Source organism: Nannospalax galili, unplaced genomic scaffold, assembly GCF_000622305.1.
Source record: "Nannospalax galili isolate Female #2095 unplaced genomic scaffold, S.galili_v1.0 scaffold870, whole genome shotgun sequence".
NCBI classification, from domain to species: Eukaryota; Metazoa; Chordata; class Mammalia; order Rodentia; family Spalacidae; genus Nannospalax; species Nannospalax galili.
In genome coordinates, this window is record NW_008329130.1 from 983544 (window position 1) to 1006701 (window position 23158).

At 56.1% G+C, this 23158-nt stretch overlaps 1 protein-coding gene across 4 annotated transcripts in view; it reads left to right on the forward strand.

The window, feature by feature from the left end:
• Nucleotides 1-23158, forward strand: part of Casz1 (castor zinc finger 1) — a 116037-nt gene that overhangs the window by 90394 nt on the left and 2485 nt on the right. For 2 of the 4 annotated variants that reach the window (XM_017797751.1, XM_008831707.3), the window contains 16 exons: nt 3062-3896; nt 4909-4977; nt 6465-6555; nt 7321-7485; nt 8505-8677; nt 8915-9762; nt 11772-11901; nt 12148-12211; nt 13412-13563; nt 13665-13787; nt 14673-15011; nt 16446-16644; nt 17556-17727; nt 19399-19550; nt 19657-19798; nt 22373-23158. The exon at nt 22373-23158 is cut by the window's right edge. In XM_017797751.1, coding sequence (XP_017653240.1) covers nt 3062-3896; nt 4909-4977; nt 6465-6555; nt 7321-7485; nt 8505-8677; nt 8915-9762; nt 11772-11901; nt 12148-12211; nt 13412-13563; nt 13665-13787; nt 14673-15011; nt 16446-16644; nt 17556-17727; nt 19399-19550; nt 19657-19798; nt 22373-23158 — 4440 coding nt within the window. The remainder of the gene's footprint in view (nt 1-3061; nt 3897-4908; nt 4978-6464; nt 6556-7320; nt 7486-8504; nt 8678-8914; nt 9763-11771; nt 11902-12147; nt 12212-13411; nt 13564-13664; nt 13788-14672; nt 15012-16445; nt 16645-17555; nt 17728-19398; nt 19551-19656; nt 19799-22372) is intronic. The other 2 variants (XM_017797753.2, XM_017797749.2) reach the window with 2 other exon arrangements.

Genomic DNA, 23158 nt, shown 5'->3' on the forward strand with positions numbered 1-23158 from the left:
GTGTGTGTGTGTTTGTAATGGCAGAACAAAGATGGTAGCTTCCCACGTGTGAACAGAACTTGAGGAGTTGCCCAGCATGTGCACAGATAGACTGGATAGGTGAATGGCAGATGGTGGGTAGGATGGGTGACTGCACCTGTCTGCAGAGAGATGAGCCTTATGGGGCCAGGTACCTGACCAGAGGCGTGGGGACCAGCGGGGAAGTGTTGGTAGCAGCGTGAGCTCCCACCTCTAAGCCCTCTCTCAGTGGCTTAACTGAGAAGCCTAGAAAGGGCTTTGTTCTCCCTGCTTCTCCCTGTCTGTCTCCTTCTCTGTGCTCCATCCTGCCCTCTGAGGCAGGACCTCTCAGAGCTACGAGCCTGGCTCAGCCCAGCCAGCGGATCCCTTTAACATGCAGCCACGCTGGACATGCTCCTCTGGCTGACCTCTTTCCCACAAGATGGCTGAGGCCTGGCTTCTCCAGTGTCTCCTTGTCCTTAGGACATAGCAGACTTCTAGCCCTTTCTGCTTCCAGGGAGGGCTGGCCTGGCATTTCAGACAGGAGAAGGGGGTCTCCTCTAGGACTGGAGCCCTGGAGCCTGGGGCCTTGGCTCTAGTACCCAGCCTCTTTCCTAGGCTTGTGCCTGGAGTTCTGCACCTCCCCTGCCTGTTCCTCTGTCCCCTTCCCCCTGCGGCGAGGGGCGCATCTCCTCCCTGTGCGGGGAGCCCTGCGCAACCACATAATTATGCATATAAGATATAAACAGAGCTGTTTAATTATCCTTCGCCACATCAGTGACAGAGTAATTAACAAACATTGCAAGATCAATGAGGAAAAGTGTGACCTTCAGTTTCCTCTGATAGGAAAAGCCCTTGCTGTTGCCAGACACAAGGTGATTGCGCTGGGCCCGAGGAGAGGGGCAGGATAGGACCAGGACTGCTGTCCTTTCACCCCCATCCCACACCCAGCTCCACCGTTGACCAGGGGAGTCCAGTAGTGTCCTCTCCAGCTTCTGTCCCCTCCTCCTCCTGGGAGCTGGGAGCTAAGAAGGCAGGAGCAGGGTGTGGACTGTTGTAGCCTCATAGCCCAGGCCTCAGGTCCGGCTCCCTCAGCCCTGAGCATTGAGAGTAAGCCCAAGCCTTGTCTGCCCACCGTGGACTTGGCTCCCCAGGTCATCTTCTGTGGGCCTTGGGGCTTTGGCTGGCTCTGGGACCCCTACCTGGCCCCTCCCTGTTCAATGCTGCCTGCCCTTCAGAGCCTCTGTTTCTCTGCCATATATAGTGAGGGCTCAGCTGCCTCCAGCTATTTTTAGCCCCTCTTCCTGGTTCCTGAGCCACTGCATTGAGCAGCCAGAGCCCACTCCTCCCAGGCCAGCCCCCAACCTGTGTATCTGGAGCTCAGGCTTGTGCTGACCCACCAGCCTGCCCAGAAAACAGCTGTCTGCCAGCTCCCTGAGTCACTCTGTCCAGCCTGGGTGCCAGGGAGATGTCTGACTGTCCTCTTCAAATCTAATGGGGTCCCACTGCCCCCCATGATCGCTTTCCTCTCTAGGGAGCTTACAGCCCCTCCTTCTACATCCTCCTGGGTGTTCTCTCCTGCTAGGGTACACTCTGTTCAAAAAGATCTTCTCTGAGACTCCAAGAGCTGGCAGGTTTGGGTGGGGTCAGAAGGAGCCCTCTATGGCCATGCCTTTCCTTGACTGTGCTGTTAGGGATGCCTTGCTTCTCAGAGTGTGTTCAGGTGGAGAGAGTGTGGGACTAGGAAGCATAAAGGAGACCCTAGGCTTTGGGGTCTCACTCCCCTGTGTGCATTCGCCCTAGATGCTGGGCATGGCCCCTAGTAGATGTGTAGCAGTTCAGTGAAGGAATGAATGCTCTTGTATATGTCGGAGACCATCCATCTGCTGTGTTGACTGACTGTGTGTAGAGGACACGCTATGATGGGCTTGCTTCCTCCAGCCCTGCTGAAGCTTGTCCTGGGGTGTTGGGTGAGGGCTTGGGAGATTGTATATATGTGTATCTGTAGAGCTGGGGAAAGTAGCTAGGGATGTGAACTTAGTGTGTATGAGTGAGTGTGAGCACTTATGTATGGGTGTGCATGTGTTATGTGAGAGTATGTCTGCCAATGTGTATTTGAGGGCATGTATGTTGCATATGAATATGATTGCTTACGTATGTGTCTGTATGTGAGTGAGTGAGTGAGTGTGTGTGTGTGTGTGTGTGTGTGTGTGTGTGTCTGCAGGGTTCTTAGTGTGCTGGGTGTAGATGGTGGGAGGATGGATGGCCCTCAGGCCTGCTGCCCTCAATCCAGTAAGGCCAGGCACTCCTCCTGGCCCTAATCCTTATTCTCCCAGGTGACCCACCCTGTATGTGAGTGACCAGGGTGTTTGAAGAACTTGTCCATATACAAATCCTGGCTGGAGTAGGATTCTGGGTGGGCACAGTGGCACAGTCTCTGTACCTGCTTAGCTCTGTTATAAGGGAAAGCCTGAGGAGGTCAGGAGGCCAGGTCCTGGGGTATCTTGGGGAAAGTCCCTCATCTGTTCAGGGGATCCATTTATGGGCATCAGGGAAGATCCTCCAGCCAGGCCTACCCCCAGCCCCACCCAGAGCGGCTCCCTCCACTTTGAGCTCCCTCCTGCCTATCCAGCCAGTGATCCCTACCTGTCCCTCTCCTCGTGACCACTGCCCCCATCTTAGGAGGCAGGTTGGGATCTGGCCTTACTTCCAGTAAAATGACTTCTCTTTCATATTAGGCCAAGGCAAGAGAGCGGAGACATTTATGAAACTTTGTTTAATGTACTGAAAAGCCATCGGCCAGAACATTTAGGAAATTGATTTTCCTGGCATTGATGAACTCGTTTTATTTTACCCCAGTATTAATTACTTTTTTTTAAAACAAATTAATTTAAGAGTCGTAAAACCTAACAAGTGAGCCAAATGTCCATAGATCATGTCCTGCTCCGCCCCTCCCCACGCTGGTCCCCTCCCTCCATGGGTGGGGGCTCAAGGTGGGAAGCCTCTTGTCTCTTTCTCTCCTGCTCCCTTCCAGAAATGACCCACCCTTCCCTTCCCCCTATAGGAGAGGCCTCGTCTCTGAGGGACTACGCTGCCTCCACCATGACAGAGTTCCTTGGCATGTTTGGCTATGATGACCAGAACACAAGGGATGAGCTGGCCAAGAAGATCAGCTTTGAGAAGCTGCGTGCAGGCTCCACCCCTGAGGCGGCGGCCTCCTCTCTGTTGCCCACCTCTGAGGATACACTCAGCAAGCGGGCACGTTTCTCCAAGTACGAGGAGTACATCCGCAAGCTCAAGGCTGGAGAGCAGCTCTCCTGGCCAGCCCATGGCAGCAAGGCCGAGGACCGGGCAGGCAAGGAGGTGGTGGGCCCCTTGCCTGGCCTGCGGCTGCCCAGCAACACTGCCCATCTGGAAACCAAGGCCACCATCTTGCCATTGCCATCACACAGCAGCGTCCAAATGCAAAATCTGGTGGCCCGTGCTTCTAAGTATGACTTCTTCATCCAGAAACTGAAGACGGGGGAGAACCTGAGGCCCCAGAATGGGAGTACGTACAAGAAACCATCCAAGTATGACCTGGAAAACGTCAAATACCTGCACCTCTTCAAACCTGGGGAGGGCAGCCCTGATATGGGTGGGGCCATTGCCTTCAAGACAGGCAAGGTGGGGCGCCCCTCCAAGTATGACGTCCGGGGCATCCAGAAGCCAGGCCCTACCAAGGTTCCGCCCACCCCCAGCCTGGCTCCTATACCCCTCGCCAGTGTGCCCAGTGCTCCCAGCGCCCCTGGGCCAGGACCTGAGCCACCTGCCTCCCTGTCCTTCAACACTCCCGAGTACCTGAAGTCAACCTTCTCCAAAACAGACTCCATCACCACGGGGACTGTCTCCACTGTCAAGTAAGGTGCTCCCCACCCCCACCGCCACCCTGAGCCCTGGGGCAGGATTGGATAGGGAGGTCTACCTTCTTACGTGGAACGTTTGCTCTGGTGGACATAGCCACTTTTGCAACTCAGACTGCTGTGCACGTGCTTACACACACGGACATAACCGCTCCTGTGCCCTCATCCAGTGCTCTTGCCCAGTTCTTAGACCTACATACTGCACATCTTCTTGTGCACCCTCACGCTGTCACACACCCTGTGTGTGCTCCTCGTTTACCGACCTCCTTTGCTGTGACTTATTCCCTCTGCCTGCCACAAGGCTGAGTGTAGGCTACGGTTGCCAGAAATACCTCACACTGGGCTTTGGGGGGACTAGGATCCATGCTGGTGGCTTTGGCTCCTGGCTCAGAGCCTGGTCCGTGGAAGAGGCAGGAAGAAGAAGGTAGGAAGCTAGGTGAGGGTACATATGTCCTGTCAGCCATAACCAAGGGACAGAGGACTGGCCTGGATGATAAAACAATGGTGAGACCATCGGCCTCTTGCGAGACCCTTTCCTCCACTTCAGAAGCGTGGAGCCTACAGTCTGTGGGGGCTGTAAACTGGGCAGATACAGTCAGTGCCCTTTGGCGTGAGGGTGGGAGGTGATTGCCTGTGATTGCACGTATCCAATTCTGCCCTCCTTCCTGGCTCCTCTCTGGTTACCTGGTACAGCTCCTCGGCCAGCACCCTGCTCATTTCTCCTGTGTTCTGAGGGCCCAGGCTCTGGCTTCCAAGCCTTCCACATAGGCAAATATAGGCCTGGCTGGACCTGAGGTACATCCCTCCAACCCTGCCTGCTCAGGGCAGCACAGCCCTGTCAGAGTTTGGCTAACAGAGCTTCAGTAGGCCTCTGCCAAGGGACTTTCCCAGTCCACCCTGAGTGCCTCAGAATGATACAGGGCCCAGGGCAGGGAGCTGCCCATTAGATGCTCCTAGGGCCTGGGGCTACCCCGTCCGCTAATCGGCTGTGCCCTGTGTGTCTTACCAGGAATGGATTGCCCACAGATAAACCAGCTGTCACCGAAGATGTAAACATTTACCAGAAATATATTGCCAGGTAGGCCCCTGGGGAGGAGACTGCGGACAGAGGTCGGGGGGAGCCAGGAATGCCCAAGGATCATGGGACTGTCTGTGCACTGGCTCAGCCCTAGGGCCAAGGGGCTGCCTTATCCCCACTTTCTTCTCTTCTTTCCCTAAACTCCCTCAGGTAGGCTGCTCCTGAGTCCACCTCAGACCCACTTCTTTGGGGTACTGCAGGCTACACAATCCTTAGGTAGCTTATACCCCAGGTAGGGCTAGAATATAAGACAGGACTTGACCCCAGGCCTACCACAGGTGCGTACAGGGCCCTCTGTGACTGGTCTGGGTTCTCCCCTCCCACAGAGCCTTGGGTGGAATACAGGCCACAGTGGGGCTGTTGAGATCGAGGAATTTGTCCTCTTTCTGCCATGAACTGCTGGGCTTCCAGGGGAGGCTCTGACGCAGCCAGGCTTTCCATCCTGCCCTTTCTATCCCAAAGAAGACAGGATTGGCAGATGAAGACCCTTCTTGACACATCCCCCAAATCAGGCCTCTCAAGGGACAGCATGTGGCAGGGGCCATGCCCTGGCGGCATCTGCCGCCCGTGTTCTTCCTTTCCCTGTCTTCTGCTTTGCTCTCTTCTGTCTTCTCTTTATTATTATCACCATCATTACTATTAGTGCCTCAGCAGATGGCCCTTTTGGCAGCTTCCGTTTAAATACTTATTGCCAGTGGCTTCCCCCTTACAGTAGGGTTTCTCCCCCTCTCACATAACAAGTACGTCATCCATGGAAGGGAACGGTCCAGCTAAGTGAACTGTCTTCCCAGGGCTGTCATGGCTGTTCTCCCAAGGGTGGCTGCCCCAACTGGCCATCACCAAGGCTGTGAGAGCCCCAGCATGACCAGGCCCAGAGATGGGCCATTCAGTGACCGGCAGCACAGGGCTCCTGGCTGCACACTTGGCTTGGAAAAATGAGTTCCCTGCCATGGGGAGCCAAACAGATGCTGTGCTTTAAAAATTCATAACTCTGGACTGTTTCAAGTGTCAGGAAAAGCCCAGAACAGAAAGAGCCCTTTAACACCTCTCAACAACAGCCCAGGGTTGGGCCAGAGTTGGACAGGGTAGTGAGTGGGGGTTGGTCAGGCCATTGCCTGCTGAAAAGGCCTTTGGGCTGCCATCGGCCTCTAGGTCTCCTCTTCCACCTACTCTGATCTGATGCTGTGGCCTGCCTCAGCTTCTTCCTCCCCACCTAGGTCCTGCTTCACCTGGCATGGCCTCCTAGGCAGATGCTAACAGGCAGCTCAGTAGGCCTGAGATTCCTGATAGGCCCGATCATTGGCTCTGGCTTGTCCAGCCTCTCCCGCTTCACCTCTGTCCTCTGACATTCCCAGCCAGGCCCACTGAACTCCAGTTAATACCTTTGGGGTCTGGGCAGAAATAGCTATTCAGGCTTGGAACCCTAGAAGAGTCCTTCTGGGGGCTAGCACCCAGAGAGGAGTCTGACCCACCACTCCTGTCTGCAGGTTCTCAGGAAGTCAACACTGTGGCCACATCCACTGCGCCTACCAGTACCGTGAGCACTATCACTGCCTGGACCCAGAGTGCAACTACCAGGTATGGGCTGCACTCCACTTGCCCACCCGCGCAGACTCTTGGTGGAAGCAAGTAAAGGGTAAAGGGACCCTACACTAACCACCTGAATTCTACATGGCTAGGCAGAGAATATCGATCAGCTGTCTATATTCCCAGCTCCTGCCAAGCAAGAAACCAATGGTATCTGCACCATTGATGTCCTAGTGCTGATAATTGCAGCTTCCTTTCACTGGGAGTCTAGCAAGGACCAAGACTGTACCCATCCATCTCCACCCCTCAGCCAAATGACTCTTTCTAGGACTTTGAAAGGTATTATTGCTTCATTTTCAAGATGAGAAGCTGAGATGCAGATAGAACATACCATGTTCAAAGCCACCACTGGCCAGCTGGTGAAGAGTTAGCGCTGGGGAATCTGCACAGGGTGGCTCCCTGTGTCTTTCCAGGAGTTCAGCCTGTGCCATACACAGTGTACTAGGTGGAATGTGCTCTCACCCATCAGAGCCCAGGCCTTTGGGGCTTGCCCAGTGTACCTTTTATGCGTGTGGGCATGGCTGTTGGAAGACTCCAGAGAGGTCAGGGAAGGAACCACAGTTCCTGAATCTTCGGAATCATTCCCGCCCAGAGCCAGTGTGCCGGGAACTGGCCAGGCAGTCTGGGCTGTCTTGACCCTAAGCAGGGTTATTTATAGGGTGACCTGAGGGCCTTGGGGCCAGTCCTGGTCCAGGCACTCTTGGCACATGGACCAGGGGCTCAGCCTTCTGCCAACTTGGTGCTCTTTCCTGGCAGAGGTTCACGAGTAAGCAGGACGTGATCCGACATTACAACATGCACAAGAAGCGGGACAACTCCCTGCAGCACGGCTTCATGCGCTTCAGCCCACTGGACGACTGCAGTGTCTACTACCATGGCTGCCACCTCAACGGGAAGAGTACCCACTACCACTGTATGCAGGTGCCTGCTGTGCCAGCAGCCCAAGGGTGGGCTGCCCAGGCCAAGCTGTTCTGGGACCGTCTCTCCAGCCCCGCTACTCCAGGATCAGAGCTGTCCCTGTGGGCAAGGGACCTGGTTAACCAGGAGCCTCCCTTTCTCCTGACTCAGGATGGGGGTAGCTGGCAAGCAGAGTCCTCAGGGAGCTCAGACATGGGCAGTGTCTAGTGGCCGGGTCGGGGCCTTCCCTGTGGCCATACTTGGTGTGGGGGAAATTCAGTGAGCTGTTTATACAGACCGACATTTTTCAGGCTTTAACACCAAGAGCAGCATTGCAAATGATTCCTGAGGAGGTTTTTGTTTAATTCTTTGTTTTAATGCCACACCGAGTCTGGGTTTTTTCAAGGTGTCAAACCCAGGAGGGGCGACTTTGGATTGCAAATAGCAGCCTGCACGCCTCCCCCGTATTTGTCAGGGGTTGTTATGGCCTCTGTGAAATAACCTGGTGTGAAGGGGGGGCCACCCTCTGGGCCTGAGATGGTGCAGACACTGGCACAGCCCAGCCTTTGAGGGTGCTCAGAGCCACTGTTTTTTACTCAATATGGCAACGTTGCCTGCCTGGCCCAACTGCGGTGGGTGGGAGGGCCCTGTGCCCAAGAGCCATCCACTAAGCAAGTCCTGGAACTAAAGGTGACCTCCAGGGTTCAGCTTTTCTCCACTCCTGAACGCTTTAGAGACAGAACCATTGATTACGACCCTAAACCTAACTTCTCCAGGGCGTGGCTCTGAAAGTGTGTCGGGGTCTGAACACAGTCTGATCGTCTGTAGAGGCAGGTCCCCACCACTCCTTGGGTTATCTGGAGGGCCAGTCATTGGTGGTTTTCTTTGCTTCAGAGCTTGGGTTAACCAGAGGTTTGAAATTTCAAAGTGCCAGCGCTCCCCTGGGTAGAGCCCTATGGCCCTAGACCATCCAGCAGCACTGACCTTGGTTGACCCAGGAAGGCCAGACTTGGATCCCCTAACCGCCATTCTGGCCTGTGCAGGTGGGCTGTAACAAGGTGTACACGAGCACCTCGGATGTGATGACCCACGAGAACTTCCACAAGAAGAACACCCAGCTCATCAATGATGGCTTCCAGCGCTTCCGAGCCACGGAGGACTGTGGTACAGCTGACTGTCAGTTTTATGGACAGAAGACCACGCACTTCCACTGCAGGTGAGTGACTGGCCCAACTGTAGACCAGAAAAGGGACCAGCAATGAGCCAGGCCCACAGAGCAGCAGGCACCTCCTGGGGAGTAAGGGCACGGTTTGGGGCTGTTCAGGGGCCCTGCCTTGGTGTCCAGCCTTGGTCTTCCCCCTGGGGCACTATTTCTCCCAGTGTGGAGAGATCAGGGCAGGGCCTCCCCTGGGTTCCATGAGACCCTGTGTCAGTCTCTCCATGTCCCATGTAGGCGTCCCGGCTGCACGTTCACCTTCAAGAACAAGTGTGACATTGAGAAGCACAAGAGCTACCACATCAAGGATGATGCCTATGCCAAGGACGGCTTCAAGAAGTTCTATAAGTACGAGGAGTGCAAGTACGAAGGCTGCGTGTACAGCAAGGCCACCAACCACTTCCACTGCATCCGTGCTGGCTGCGGCTTCACCTTCACGTCCACCAGCCAGATGACCTCACACAAGCGCAAGCACGAACGCAGGCACATCCGGTCCTCGGGCGCCCTGGGGCTGCCGGCCTCACTGCTGGGCGCCAAGGACACGGAACACGAGGAGTCCAGCAATGACGACCTGGTCGACTTCTCTGCCCTGAGCAGCAAGAACTCCAGCCTGAGCGCCTCCCCCACCAGCCAGCAGTCTTCTGTATCCCTGGCCGCTGCAGCCTCTGCCACCACTGCTGAGGCTGTACCCAGTGCCACCAAGCCTCCCAATAGCAAGATGGCAGGCCTGCTGCCCCAGGGCCTGTCTGGCTCCATCCCCCTAGCACTGGCCCTCTCCAACTCAGGCCTACCCACCACTGCACCCTACTTCCCTCTCCTTCCTGGACGAGGGAACACCTCCCTGCCTGTGGGGGCCCCTGGCCTCCTGGGTGCCATGTCCTCTGGGGCCGCCACCTCAACAACCCCGGACACACCAGCTCTGGTGGCTTCGGGAGCTGGAGACTCAGCCCCCACAGCTGCCACCTCTATACCAGTGCCCCCTGCTTCCATCATGGAGAGGATCTCTGCGAGCAAAGGCCTCATCTCACCCATGATGGCCAGACTGGCTGCGGCTGCTCTCAAGCCCTCTGCCACCTTTGACCCAGGTGAGCAGGCTGGGCCCTGCCCAAGAAGCACCCTCCGAAACTGGCCACTCCTAATGCTCGGGCTGAACAGCAAAGCAGGGTGGGCTGGAAAGAGTGTCTGCCTGGTCCCTGCACCCAGGTCTCCCCCTCAGCAGCTGCTGCTCTTTGCCTGTTCTCTGCCTCCATCCTGTTTATTTTCTCTTCGGGGCCCCTTGTTCTGGCCAAGCTCCCGGGAATTTCGTGCCTCTGCTTCTCCATCTCTGGAGTGGAGCAGTAGTCCCTGTCTCTGAGTGCCTGGGCGTCCTCATGGCTCCATCTTATTGCCTGTGCCACTGATGAGTCCCTGAGTAGAGCTATCCCGGCCCCCTCTCCTCTTGGGTCTTCTCCAGCTGACATGAGCCCAGTGGTACAGTATTTGCATCTCCCGCCTGGACAGCACCACCAGGTCAAGAGATGTCTCCCAGGGTCTCTCCTTTGTCCGCCTCTCTCTCCTTTCTCTTCCTCCCTCCTTCCTGGCCTTTCATTTTAAGTTTTGGGGTTCATTTTTTGGAATTTCTTACTTTCCCCTTGCTCCCCTCCCTGTTTCCTCAGAGGGTAACCATTGCTCTTTGAATCCTTGAAAAGAATTCAGCTCACATCTGGGATGTGTCTCCTTTCCTTCCTTCAACAACTGGTGCTTGCCCAGAGTAGCTTGCTGAAGGACAACCTTTAACTGGGTGCTGGGGACACAAACAGAATCCCACCCTGTGGAGCTGAAGGAACATGAGAGATGGTCTGTCCCCAGGCATACAGCTTAAAATGGTGAAGTTGGGACTCTATCCTCAGCAGCCTGGATGTTCTGCTCCCATCCAAAACTATCTCAGAACCAGCCAAGACTGAGGGGCCCCTGTGACCCCACCTCCTGAGGGTGCTAGTTGGGGACAGAACTGGGCCTGTTTACCTGGGGCCTAGGATGACTTTTGGAACTACTGGACTGTGGATGCCCAGAGCTAGAAGGTCTGTCAGTACTGTGTGAGATGTAGGTGGTAGTTTGGAACACCCTGTCTTCCACTCTAAGTGTGGGAGAGGTCTTGCTATAGCCAAACCCCTCCAACCAGGGGCCTATAGATAGGGACAGGACCTGTTCCAGGGCCACAGTGGGCTGTCACTTGGCTGTCAAGGACTTTCTTTTCCTTAGAAAGAACCCCCTCCCCCAAAGAATAGTCAGGCAAAGGGGAAGGAAGCCGTTTTCCTTTATTTTTAATAAAATGCCACTTGCTGTCTGTGAAGCAGCTGTGTGTCAGTTGTAGTGCCTTGGGGCAAATTAATATTTCAGTCACTTGGGAACTGTGGAGCAAGGCTCACTGGACACCTTGTCAGCAACTTCTTTTGCCCCTGCCCTGCCAGCCTCCTGTGGCCCCTCCCCACCCAGCGCCCCCTTGTACCCAGCCAGGCAGCCAGGGCAGGCCTGGAGTCACTGCCCTGGACAGCTTGACAGACGAACGAGGTCACACAATTTGAACCACCCTGATTGGCTATCAGCCCGGATAGCCCTGACACAGCAGATGCCCTCCTTGGGCATGCTCAGTGTAGTCAGGGCTGTCGCCCCAGCAACAGCAGTCCTGGACTATGGAGGGGCGCTCCCAGTCCAGATCTGCCACTTTTCCTCAGCATTAACAGAGTCTTTAATAAAAGCTTAAGCGGCAGCCCCACAAATCGACTGTGACAGTTGGTGGAGGAAATGAAGGGCCCCTGTCTCTGCCCCAACCCCCTCTCCAGCCTCCCACCCACCTCCTCCAGGAGGCCCCGAGCCAGGACAACTTTGACATAATTTTACAATAATTATCACTTGAAGAATTGCCACACAGGGGTACATGTCGCAAGTGATCATGTCAGTGGGAGAATTGCTGACCAGCAGCCAGTCCTCCTGGGGCCCTCCTGCCCACCCGGCCACTGCTCTTCCTTTGGGTGTGGGGAAGTGGGGGACACCAGTTTGTACCCATGTGAAGCCTGAGCCCCTCTGATCCCATCTTCCCTCCCCTTCCCTGCAGGAAGCGGGCAGCAGGCCACCCCCACCAGGTTCCCCCAGGTGAAGCAGGAGCCTGGTGACAGTGCTGGCACCCCAGGCCCCCACGAGGCCTCCCAAGACCGCAGTCTAGACCTGACTGGGAAGGAGCCCAGGTGAGGCGAGGCCAGAAAAGCTCCTGCAGAAGCTGGCCTGGGTCCCAGACAGGAGGCCTGGAACTGCCTTCTCCACTGGCCCTGGGGACCAGGCCGAGCTCACCCTCCTGTCCAGGACTTACTCTTCCACTGTGTAGTGTGGCAGAGTACCAAAGCCCCACATCCCAGGGCTGGCTGGGAGGGGAAGGCCTCTGGGCTCAGTCCCATGGACATCTGAGCTGAAGCCCCTTGGTTTGTGTGTTCTAGTAATGAATCAAATGGCCACGCAGTCCCGGCAAATTCATCTCTTTTATCCTCGCTTATGAATAAGGTAAGAACCATCCATCACACGCCTCCCGTTCCCCCACCCAGAGAAATTAAAGCTGTGCTGGGGGGTTGGGGGGATGTGTTTGTTTTTTAATGTTTTCCCTCTAATAAGATGAGTTTGTACCATTTAAATTTTGAGGCCATTTTTCATCGAATATAATTTCAGAGCCACTGCTTACAAATTAATTTAATGAACTGGCTGAAGAAATATATTCCAGCCTCTGACACCTCTTTTTCCCTTCAGATGGAGGGCTCCAAAAGCTTTTCCAGAGCCCTCTAACTTCTCTTGCCCTTAGTTATTAATGTTATTTATTTATTTTATATATTTTTGCTTGTTTAAAAAGGGGGTGGGGGAGGGGAGACTAAAGTGGGAGCAAAGCATCAATTTCCAGTTTTCGGGCTGAGTAATGGTCTCGGACGTCTTCCGGAGAGGTCGCTCTAGAATATTTATTTTAAATAATGCAGGGTCTTTGTAAATTATACATCATCTCAAATATATTTTTCCCCTTCACATGATAAATTTGACTGCAGCAAGATTAATTTGGTTACTGTACACAAGTGACTGGGTTGAAGAGGGAGCTGGGTCTGGGCTGGACCTCATGTGGTGGGTGGGTTCCAGTGGGTGTCACTGGAGCAGTCGCTCTGGCTGCTGGTGCCATGCCACCTGCCCTTTTCTGCTTTCTCTCTTACTCTCCCTTTCCCCCCTCTGGCTACACCCCCCTCCCGCACCTTCTAATTCCTTCCTGGGGAGCCATTCCGTCATCTACGTCATCCACAGGCGCCTCCTCAGTAGCAGCAACAGCAACAAACCTGTCTTGCTCTTACCCCATGAGTCTCTTTCCTTCCCCACCCCTCTTGTCCTCCTTTGTGTGACCCCCCTTATTTTCAAGAAATTCCTCCTCCTGCATTTCTCTTGAAAAATCTGGCAGGAAATTAACCAAAGTCTGGGGAAAGATGGGCTGGAGTGTGCACCCTGAACAGCGACCTCAGCTTCAGTGCTGGCTCCAGCGGCAGCCTGGGAAGTACCCTGAAGAGGCCCTGCCTCCAGGGGACCAGAGCCACAGTCTTTCAGATGGGGTGTCTCTCTGGCAAGGGCCAAGTGCGGTGGATGCACTCTCTAGTCCCAGCACCGCAGGGCTAAGGCAATCAGGACAATCATTGTCCTGAAGTTCCCGACCCCCAAGCTTGGCCTCTGTCCTTACAGATGTCTCAGGGCAACCCCAGCCTCGGCAACTTGCTGATCAAGACAGAAGCAGAGGGAAATCCTGCCATGGAGCCCTCACCCTTCCTGGGCAAGGCCGTGAAAGCTCTGGTTCAAGAGAAGCTGTCAGAGCCCTGGAAAGTGTACCTCCGCAGGTGAGGGCCCTGCAGAGAGAGGCAGAGGGACAGAGGGCTTTGTTCTCAGGGCCCTACCCCTGACTGAGGCTTTCCTCTAACTGGCGGGCTCCTCTAACTAGGTTTGGTACCAAGGACTTCTGTGACGCCCAGTGTGACTTCCTCCACAAGGCCCATTTCCACTGCGTGGTAGAGGAGTGTGGGGCGCTTTTCAGCACCCTGGACGGGGCCATCAAGCACGCAAAGTGAGTGAGGGTCCTGGGGCCATTTGAACAGCCCACCTGTGCTGGGCTTTGGGCCTGTTGCAGCTGGAGGTAGCACGGGCCTCAAGCTGCCCTCCAAGCAATACCCTAGTGCAGGTGTCACCAGGCCATGGAGCTGGCTTCTCTATTGGCACTCCTAAGGAAGGGCAGGCTTCTAGCTGGTACCTGCCAGATATAATGGGGCCAGCAAGCCCTGCACAGGTGCCCCCTACAGAGTGCCAAGAAAAGCCAGAGCCCAAATGGAAAGACTCAGTTTGGACCTAAGGCAGGGATCCTGGGTGAGGGCTTTTCTAGGGACATGTGACACCTTTAGGTTCCCTATGACCTAATGAATTGAAATGACATAATTCACAGAGTTAAAAAGCAGCAACCAGAACTGCCTGTCACAGCACTCAGAACTTGTAAACAGTTCAAGCTGACCAGACCAACTGTCACTCTCCAGGCCCCATGTCAGGCTCTCCTCCCCAGCGGCCACACCAGAACCTATCAAACACTGAGTCCTCTCTGTGAACCTCAGAGCACCTTCTGGAAGGAAGGGGCCTGATGAGGCAGGGTCTGCTCTCTCACACACACCCCAGGTGTAGGAAAGTACTTAGGGCACAGGTCAGCAGTATGAAGTAGTTGGGGTGTAGCCAAGTTCAGAATGACAGTGTGCACAACAGTGTTTTCTCAAGTCCTTCTGTCCTGGTGGGGTCATGGGAGACCTCCAGGGGCCATGCTGGGAATGAACTAGGGACACCAGGCTCCTGGGTTTGTGATGGAATCACATGAGGCACCCTTCCCATGCATGCACAGCCAGGGAAGGACTGACCAGTCAATGGGTCCTCTTGGTTGACCATCTGAGACATCTTCTTCTGCCTCTCCTAGCTTCCATTTCCGGACAGAGGGAGGAGCAGCAAAAGGACCCACAGAGGCTTCCTTCCCTGCCTCTGCTGCCGAGACCAAACCTCCCTTGGCACCCTCATCCCCTCCAGCACCTCCTGGCTCTATGGTCCCAGGATCTTCTCTGGAGGGGCCCACTCCCAGCCCAGCCTCCGTGCCCTCCACCCCTACTCTGCTCGCCTGGAAGCAGCTGGCTTCCACCATACCCCAGATGCCTCAGATTCCCTCGTCAGTGCCTCACCTGCCCGCTTCGCCCCTGGCGACGACGTCTCTAGAGAGCTCCAAGCCTCAGGTCAAACCCGGGTTCCTCCAGTTCCAGGACAAGTGAGTCCCTCCATGAGCCGGCACCTGTCCCTGCGTCTCGGGAGTGGGTGTAGCCAGGGCAACGAGGAGGCCCTGCTCCTCACCCTGCAGAGTTTTTGTGGCTGTCCCCAGCCTCTGGGACTTAGCCATCAGGCCAGGTCCTAGTCAAAGGTACTGCTGGCTTCACCCCATTGCCTGTTCCCGAGCAGCCAGTGGGAGGGGGATCATGATGGTAGTGGCCTCAGTTCCATTGGTCCATGGCGATCTCACAAGGAATGGCTGGGGTGGCTGGGTATGGGTTTCCTCGAAGCTTCCTGGTCCTACAAAGAGGCTGTGCTTCTCTTTAGGCCACCTTTCTGTCACCCAGGCTGAGTCTGTAGGGCATGGAAGTCATGGGTGGGAACAGGGCCTAGGCCCCTCCAGGCCCACACAGTGGTCAGGGGTGGAAGGGACTGTCCTCACTGAATGGTGGTGGCTTCTTGCGGCGAGAACGGTGACTTTGTATCATAATGTGTGTGGCTTCCTGTTCTCAATAAAAGTAATAAATTGGATTATTTATACCACCTGAGTAGCAGCTGTCCTCCCTCTCTGAGAACCCGGGGCTGGGCCCATGGAAGAGTACTAGTGTCCCTTTCTGTCCCTCATTTCCTGCCTCCCTTCCCTTCCCAGAAGTGGCAGCCCCCTTAGTTTCCTGACCTGTTCAGAGGTCCCACCATGGGTCCACTCTCTGGAGACCATAGTGCTACCAACCTAAGCAGAAGGCTGTCGTCTGCATCCTGCCATAGGCCTCTGCAGCCTGGGGGCTCCCAGACATGGCTGCTGTTCCCTGGCACTCCACCTCATGGACAGTAATGGTGGCTCAGCACGTCCCTACCCATCCCCACCCCCCACCAGCCTCTACGACTCATCGGGTTCTCTGGGTGGGTGGGCACTGTAGGTGACACTAGGATGCCCCAGCAGCTGTGAGCCTTAGTCAGACCTGACACCAGGCACATGTTCCCACTTGCTTACTCCCCATGGTAGTGGTGCTTCCTTGTAGGGCTGTCCATCCATCTGCAATCTGAGAGTCAGCCACATCCACAGCCGTGCCATGCCTTGCCAGCCAGGCCTTCACTGGCATCCTGCCAGGACTGGCAGCACCATCCCTTATTTTTATGTCCAAGAAGTTATTGCAGTCATCCTTATCACTAATCCCGAGGTGTGGCCTTGGAAACTACATGTCCCAGCATGCAATGCTCTGAGAACCCTGCACATTGCAATCCCCATACACTAGGCAAGAGTTCCTAAAAGGACACAGGGATGCATGCTGGGATCTGTAGTCTCTAACTGAATCATCCTGTTGAGCATTTCCCTTGATTTCCCCCCTGGTGACTGTGTAAACCCCAACACAGAGTGAGGACATCAGCAGGAGGGCTTGGGATGCCAATGACTTTCTGGGCTATGGTTTCCTTCTAGCGATCCTTGCCTGGCAACGGACTGCAAGTATGCCAACAAGTTCCACTTCCACTGTCTCTTTGGGAACTGCAAGTACGTCTGCAAGACCTCTGGCAAGGCCGAGTCCCACTGCTTGGACCACATCAACCCCAACAATAGTCTGGTGAACGTGCGAGACCAGTTTGCTTACTACTCCCTGCAGTGTCTGTGTCCCAACCAGGTCAGTGAGGCGGGGCAGGGGAGGCCCAGGGCCCAGGGCAAGCTTCTTCTGGCAGAGATTCTTCTTTTCACACCCCTTTTAATTTGGCCTCCACCAGACTCTGGGAAGGGCATGCACTGTCTGCTCCGGGGCCCCTAGAGGCCCCTGGGCAGGGGTCCAGACTGATGCTAAGTTGGTGAGGGCTGTCATTTCAGGCCTAACTCCAGGGGTGACTAAATGCTATTGCAGCCACTGTGTGCCTGACATCATTCTTACCCACCCTGGAAATAGCTATGTCCCCTTTCCCCAGAGGCCTAGAATTTTAAAATAGGCTCATTGGGTAAAGAAATAGAACAGTCCATGCCTAGACAGAAAGGGCAGATCAGATTCACTTTAAAGGCCTAGCCCCAAGACTGGTAAGCCTGCCCGAGTAGTTACAGCTGAGATCTGGCTATCCAGAAAAGACTGTTAAGATAGATTAGTGATGTCTGTCCAGATCCAGGCATATACAGAGATGCTGGGATAGATTAGTGATGTCTGCTCTAGGTATGGGATTAGCGAAGCATAGGATGTTTACTGAAGTAAGGAAGTGAATATACTGCTTTTTGTGTGTGTTTGTGTGTCTTTGAGACAGGGTCTCCCTGTAGCCCCAGCTATCCTGGAATTCACTATGTACACCAGGCTGGCCTTGAACTCACAGAGATCTGCCTGCCTCTGCCTCCCGAGTGCTGGGATTAAAGGCGTGCGCCACCACACCCAGTGAGCATACTGGTTTTTAACATGTGAAGTCTTCATACAATTGTGTTCTCTAACTCTGAGCATGGACAGACAGACACGTGTGTAACGAGCCTGCCATGGCCCAGAGACTTGGGACTAGGAGTTTACAGACATTGCTGCCTGTCCTGACACACATACCCCTTGCCTCCCTGCAGCACTGTGAGTTCCGAATGCGAGGGCACTACCATTGCCTCCGGACTGGCTGCTACTTTGTGACCAACATTACCACCAAGCTTCCATGGCACATAAAGAAGCACGAGAAAGCCGAGCGGCGGGCAGCCAATGGATTCAAGTACTTCACCAAGCGTGAAGAGTGCGGCAGGCTAGGTACCTAAAGCCAGGGCTGAGGCAGGGACTTCCAGCAGGCAGTAAGACTGTGGCTCTGACTCCTGGGGTCTTATTGGCTTGGGCCACCTCTCCAGGTACCCACCCACCTCCTGCCTAACCCCAACCCCACGGAGTAGGTGTCAAACTGGCAAAGCCTCAGAGCCCCAGCAGCCCAGGAAAAGGGTGAGGGCAGCTCCCAGCACCAGCCCCAGCCCAGCCCAACACCCTGGGGCCTCGTCCTTGGCACCCAGGGCTAAGCTGTGCTGTTTCTTTTTCTTTCAAAAGAGTGCACAGGTAGGTCTTAGGTGTTCCTGAAATTCTTTGCCCTATCTCTTTAGTTATGAGGGCCTTATCCAAAATGAGCCAGTGTTTGTCCATTCATTCAACAATTATTTATTGAGGAATAGCAATGTGCTGGTGCCCTGTGGGGACCGGGGTGATGGTGGTAGCAGGTAGGATTTCTTTTTAGCATTTAGTTTGTGCTTACAATTGGGCTTGTTATTAAGAGCCTGGTACAGTCAAGTATGTTCTTGGCTCAGTTAGAGCACATGATGGGCAGGAGACCCAGAGCCTACAGGTGGCCCTGAGCTTGGCAGCAGCTGTCTTGAGGTTCATTCTGCTCCTGAGCGCTGAGCCCCTTTGGAGCAGGGCCTCCTGCTCAGCTCACTGGCCCAAGCTCTGAGGCCGCCTGCAGGGAGGCATGTCAGGGTCAGCAGGCTGAGGGCAGAACCCACCCTGGAGCCTCAGGATGGAGCCACCTGCTATGGGCCTGCAGATGTGGGGCAGAAATCTGGGAACAGACAGGAAGTTGGAGGGCAGGGAGGGGCAGGTCCACAGAGATACTGTCAGCAGGCCAGGCCTCTCCTGGCCCCATGGTAGCCAGAGCTCGGGGAGCCCATGGAAGCTGCTGCCTGCTGCAGGCCGACCCCACTGTAGGTGAAGGGTAAGGCACTCTTAACTGCCAGAAGAAAAAGAAAACAAACCCTTCCTTCAAGTATTAGTTCAAAAAGGATCTATGGTTTGAGGAGGGCTAGTAACCATGGCAACGGGTATCAACACCTGGTGGCCTCTGCTCTTCCAGGGCTCAGTTTACAGCTGTCAGGGGATTCAGGAGTTGCCCTTATTTACTCAACTTTTGGTGTTTTTGGTAGTAGCTGGGGCCAAACAAAGCTGGGAGATGACATAAGATACCTGGCCAGCCTGGTGCCATGGTAACGGGCAGGCCCTCACCTGCCCTTAGCTGATGCCATTTCAGTCCTGCCTGCCCTGTTTGTTTTCTGCCTAGAGCAGAGCAGAGGTGGGCTGGGGGCAAGACACAGGCCAACTGACCAGCCATCTAAGCCAGAGCTCACCCCAGAGGAGGGTGAGGACAGGTGGCTTGCTGAGAGTAGCTTCCTGGATCTGTGAATGAGTCATAGGCCCAGGGCCAGCCTGCTACATGCTAGCCAGAGGGGAGACCAGGGATTGGACAGCCAGGCAGCCTCGGGCTTCCTGGGATGGGCTGGCTGCAAGCCCTCCTCACAGGAATGCACTGTAGAGAAAGTTCCCTTTCCCATCTACCTGCCGTCTCCCTGCTCGCCACACTGCCCCTGTGCCCAGAGCAGTGTCCAGCACACAGTGGGGGCTTGTGAGCAGCTGGGGCGGCTCATGCTCATGTGGTCACATCCACAGGCTGCAAGTACAACCAGGTGAACAGTCACTTCCACTGCATCCGAGAAGGCTGCCAGTTCTCCTTCCTCCTCAAGCACCAGATGACATCCCACGCCCGGAAGCACATGCGGAGGATGCTAGGGAAGAACTTCGATCGTGTGCCCCCATCCCAGGTGAGACCGAGGGCACGTGGCCCAACTGCCATTGCTACTAAGTGCAGGGCCGTGCTGCTCAAAGAATCAGTGGGCCACTTCTTTAGACTCCCCCACTTCCTTTCAGGGTCCCCCAAGCCTGATGGATGTTGAGACAGACGAGGGAATGGACTACACTGGCTGCAGTCCAGGGGCTGCATCCTCCGAGTCGTCCACCATGGATCGAAGCTGCTCCAGCACCCCCGTGGGCAATGAGAGCACCGCGGCAGGTGAGCCACAGGCCTGGGTGTGCCGGCTGGGCCCCTGCTTCCCAGGCCCAGCTCTGCTGAGTGTCTTGAGACAGAAGGCTGCTTAGTCAAGTAGTCTCCAAGAACAGGTTGGTTGCAACAGACCAACTGGCCCATGGGACATGGGTCATCGAGGCCCCTCCTGCCAGTCTGCCCACCTCCCTGGCCTCACCCATCACTTGAGTTTCCCCAGACAGGGACTAGGGCTTGTCCTGTCAGAGCTAAAGATAAAACCACACAGCCCCCTGTGCCCACTCTCCTATGGGCCTCTGTCCCAGCCTCTACCCCAAGCCCAGGGCCCCAGAGAGGCTCCCACCCCTGCCCTGGTCAGGCCCTTCCTGGACACCTGGTGCCCACAGTGCCCACCCGTCTCTGTCCTCTGGCCCCTCTTCCCCTCTTTGTCACACTGTCTGCTCTCTGTCCACATATCTTCACATCATGCTGTAGCCATTTGGGTTTCTCATTTTGGTTCTTTGTGTTTGTTCTTTGTGTTGTGTTTTGTTTTCTCTCTCTGCTTTTCTCCACCCTCTCCAGGCTGCCCGGCTCCTCCTCCTCCTCCTCTTCCTCCTCCTGCTGCGGCTGGTGACGAGGCTGCCTGTGGGGCTACACCGCCCCCCCTGACTCCATCCTTCCCACCGGCTGTGCTCAGGCCGCCCCTCCCTCCCCTCCCATGCCTCTTCTCTCCGCCCTGTCTCTCCTACTCTCTGCTCAGTGCCACTCTCGGAGTCAGCCGGGGCCTGGCCCACCCCATCAGCAGCCCGCCCAGCTTCCCGCCCATCACTGCCACTCCAACTCCAGTAAAAAGTGACGTCCCCCTAGTTCAGGATGCCGCAGGTAACTCACACATGCTTTCTCACCAGTGTCTGTCACCCCAACTGATCCAGGACCAGACCCTTTTCTGTGGCCAGCAGAGCCAAGGACAGGGTCGCCCAACACCCCTAACAGCCAAGCACCTCGGAGACCAGAGATCAGAAACCATCGCCACTAGCCATGGCAAAGTCCTGCTGGGTGCCCTGTGAGGGTCCGTCCTCCTTGGCCCTGCATGGGGCAGAGCCTGTCACTGCTGTATTCAGTTCATGTGGGAGTCATCTAGGTTCAGAGGGTCCAGATAAAGGCTAGAGCCCTGCCTCTCTGCTGAAGCTGAGCAGGAAAAAATGGCTGGGGCCTCCAACCTCAGCCAGTACTCAGTGGTAGAGGCCCCTCCCCATCCCAGCCCCATGGGGATGGTATACTTGCCCTGTAGGACATCTCCCAGGTCTCTCTCCTCCATCCATTCCTGCCTCACACTGAGTTACAGATGCTGTGCCAATTCCCAGGGGTTGTGTCACTAAGCTGGGCAGAGTGAATTCACCCCATTGGAAGCTCTGTTGCTGGTATAACCAGGCCATAGACCAGGCAGATCCTGTGACTTCAGGCTGTAGCCCTCTCTGTCCCCCACAGATTCCCAGCTCCTTTCTTGCCCCCTGCCTGGGCATCCCATCCCCATCCCAGCCCTGGGTTTCTCTTCATCTGTCAAGGTGGGTGACTGGGTCTCCTTTATGTCACAGTAGTGCAGAAATTGGGAGGGCAGAGTGGTGGCCAGGCATCCTTGGGTAGGCTCAGAGAAGGCCAAGCCCTTCATCCACTTGAGAAGAGCCTGGAAGATGCATCCGGACATGCTAGGCAGGGCCAGGCCTGGGGTCTTTTGTTCCTGGGGACTGGGCTGTGGAATGCCACACCCACTGCCTCTTCCTCAGCCCCCTCCCTGCTTGCAGGAGGTAGCTGTAGGCAGCTGCAGGTAGAAAAGCCTGTGGCCATAGTCTTCCTGAACCCTGAGAAGCAGGCTGGAGTCAGGGTGGGCATCAGAGGGCTGCTATCCCTGGCTGAGGCCTGCTCCAGTCCAGGCCCAAGGAAGGGCACCAAACAGCCGGGGCAATAGCCCCTTCTTGTATTTCTCTGGCCCTTCAGAAAACTCCAAGGTCCTAAGGAACCTTCTGATACCCAAAGAGATGCTCCTTGAGGCAAGGAGTTATGGCCCTACATGGCCCCGGGGCACTTGGCATCACAGCCTCAAGGAGGCAGGTTCCCCTGCAGATAGGCAGGCTGCAGCGGCCTGGTTAGCTGGCAGGAAGGGAGTCGGCCTGTCCCTCATTAGAGGCAGGCGTGTGATGGCGTCCTGGCCCAGGTCCAACTTGGGTAATTACACTCTGCCGACCTAGATTCCCAGCCTCCCCTTCAGCTTCAATTAGTACTGGGACGTGTCCTTACTTCCCACCCAAACTGGCCAGGAAGCAGCCACCACATCCCCGCAGAGTGGCTGGCTTGCCACCAGGGATGCCTGTGTGGCCATCCTGCAGGCCTGGAAGTGGGAAAAGCCTGGGACTCCCCGCTGCCCCCTGGGGTGGTGGGAGAGGCTCCCCAGGGGAAGCCAGGGTGTTGTTCTTAAGCCGTGTCTGCTGGCCACCATGCCAGGTTCAGGGGCTCTGTGTGGGTGCGCCCCTGGGAATGATGGCCACGTGGGCACGGCTGCCAAGAGGGGCACCCCTTCCACACTGACCTCCCGGCGCCCCTCCCTAGGGAACACCATCTCCATGCCAACGGCCTCAGGGGCCAAAAAGCGCTTCTGGATCATCGAGGACATGTCGCCCTTTGGCAAGAGGAGGAAGACCGCCTCCTCCCGCAAGATGCTGGACGAAGGCATGATGCTCGAGGGTTTCCGGCGCTTCGACCTCTACGAGGACTGCAAGGACTCGGCCTGCCAGTTCTCGCTCAAGGTCACGCACTACCACTGCACGCGCGAGAACTGCGGCTACAAATTCTGTGGGCGCACACACATGTACAAGCACGCGCAGCACCACGACCGCGTGGACAACCTGGTGCTGGACGACTTCAAGCGCTTCAAGGCCTCGCTCAGCTGCCACTTCGCCGAGTGCCCGTTCTCGGGCACCAGCACGCACTTCCACTGCCTGCGCTGCCGCTTCCGCTGCACTGACAGCACCAAGGTCACGGCGCACCGCAAGCACCACGGCAAGCAGGACGTGATCAGCGCGGCCGGCTTCTGCCAGTTCAGCTCGAGCGCCGACTGCGCCGTGCCCGACTGCAAGTACAAGCTCAAGTGCTCGCACTTCCACTGCACCTACCCCGGCTGCCGCCACACGGTCGTGGGCATGTCGCAGATGGACTCGCACAAGCGCAAGCACGAGAAGCAGGAGCGCGGGGAGCCGCCCGCAGCATCCCCAGGCGCGCCGCCCCTGGACGGCTCGCTCACGCTGGCCGCCGAGCCCGGCTCGCTGCTCTTCCTGCAGACGGCCGCGGCCGGCCTGGGCCTGCTCGGGGACCCCGGAGAGCCCGGCCCCGCCGCCG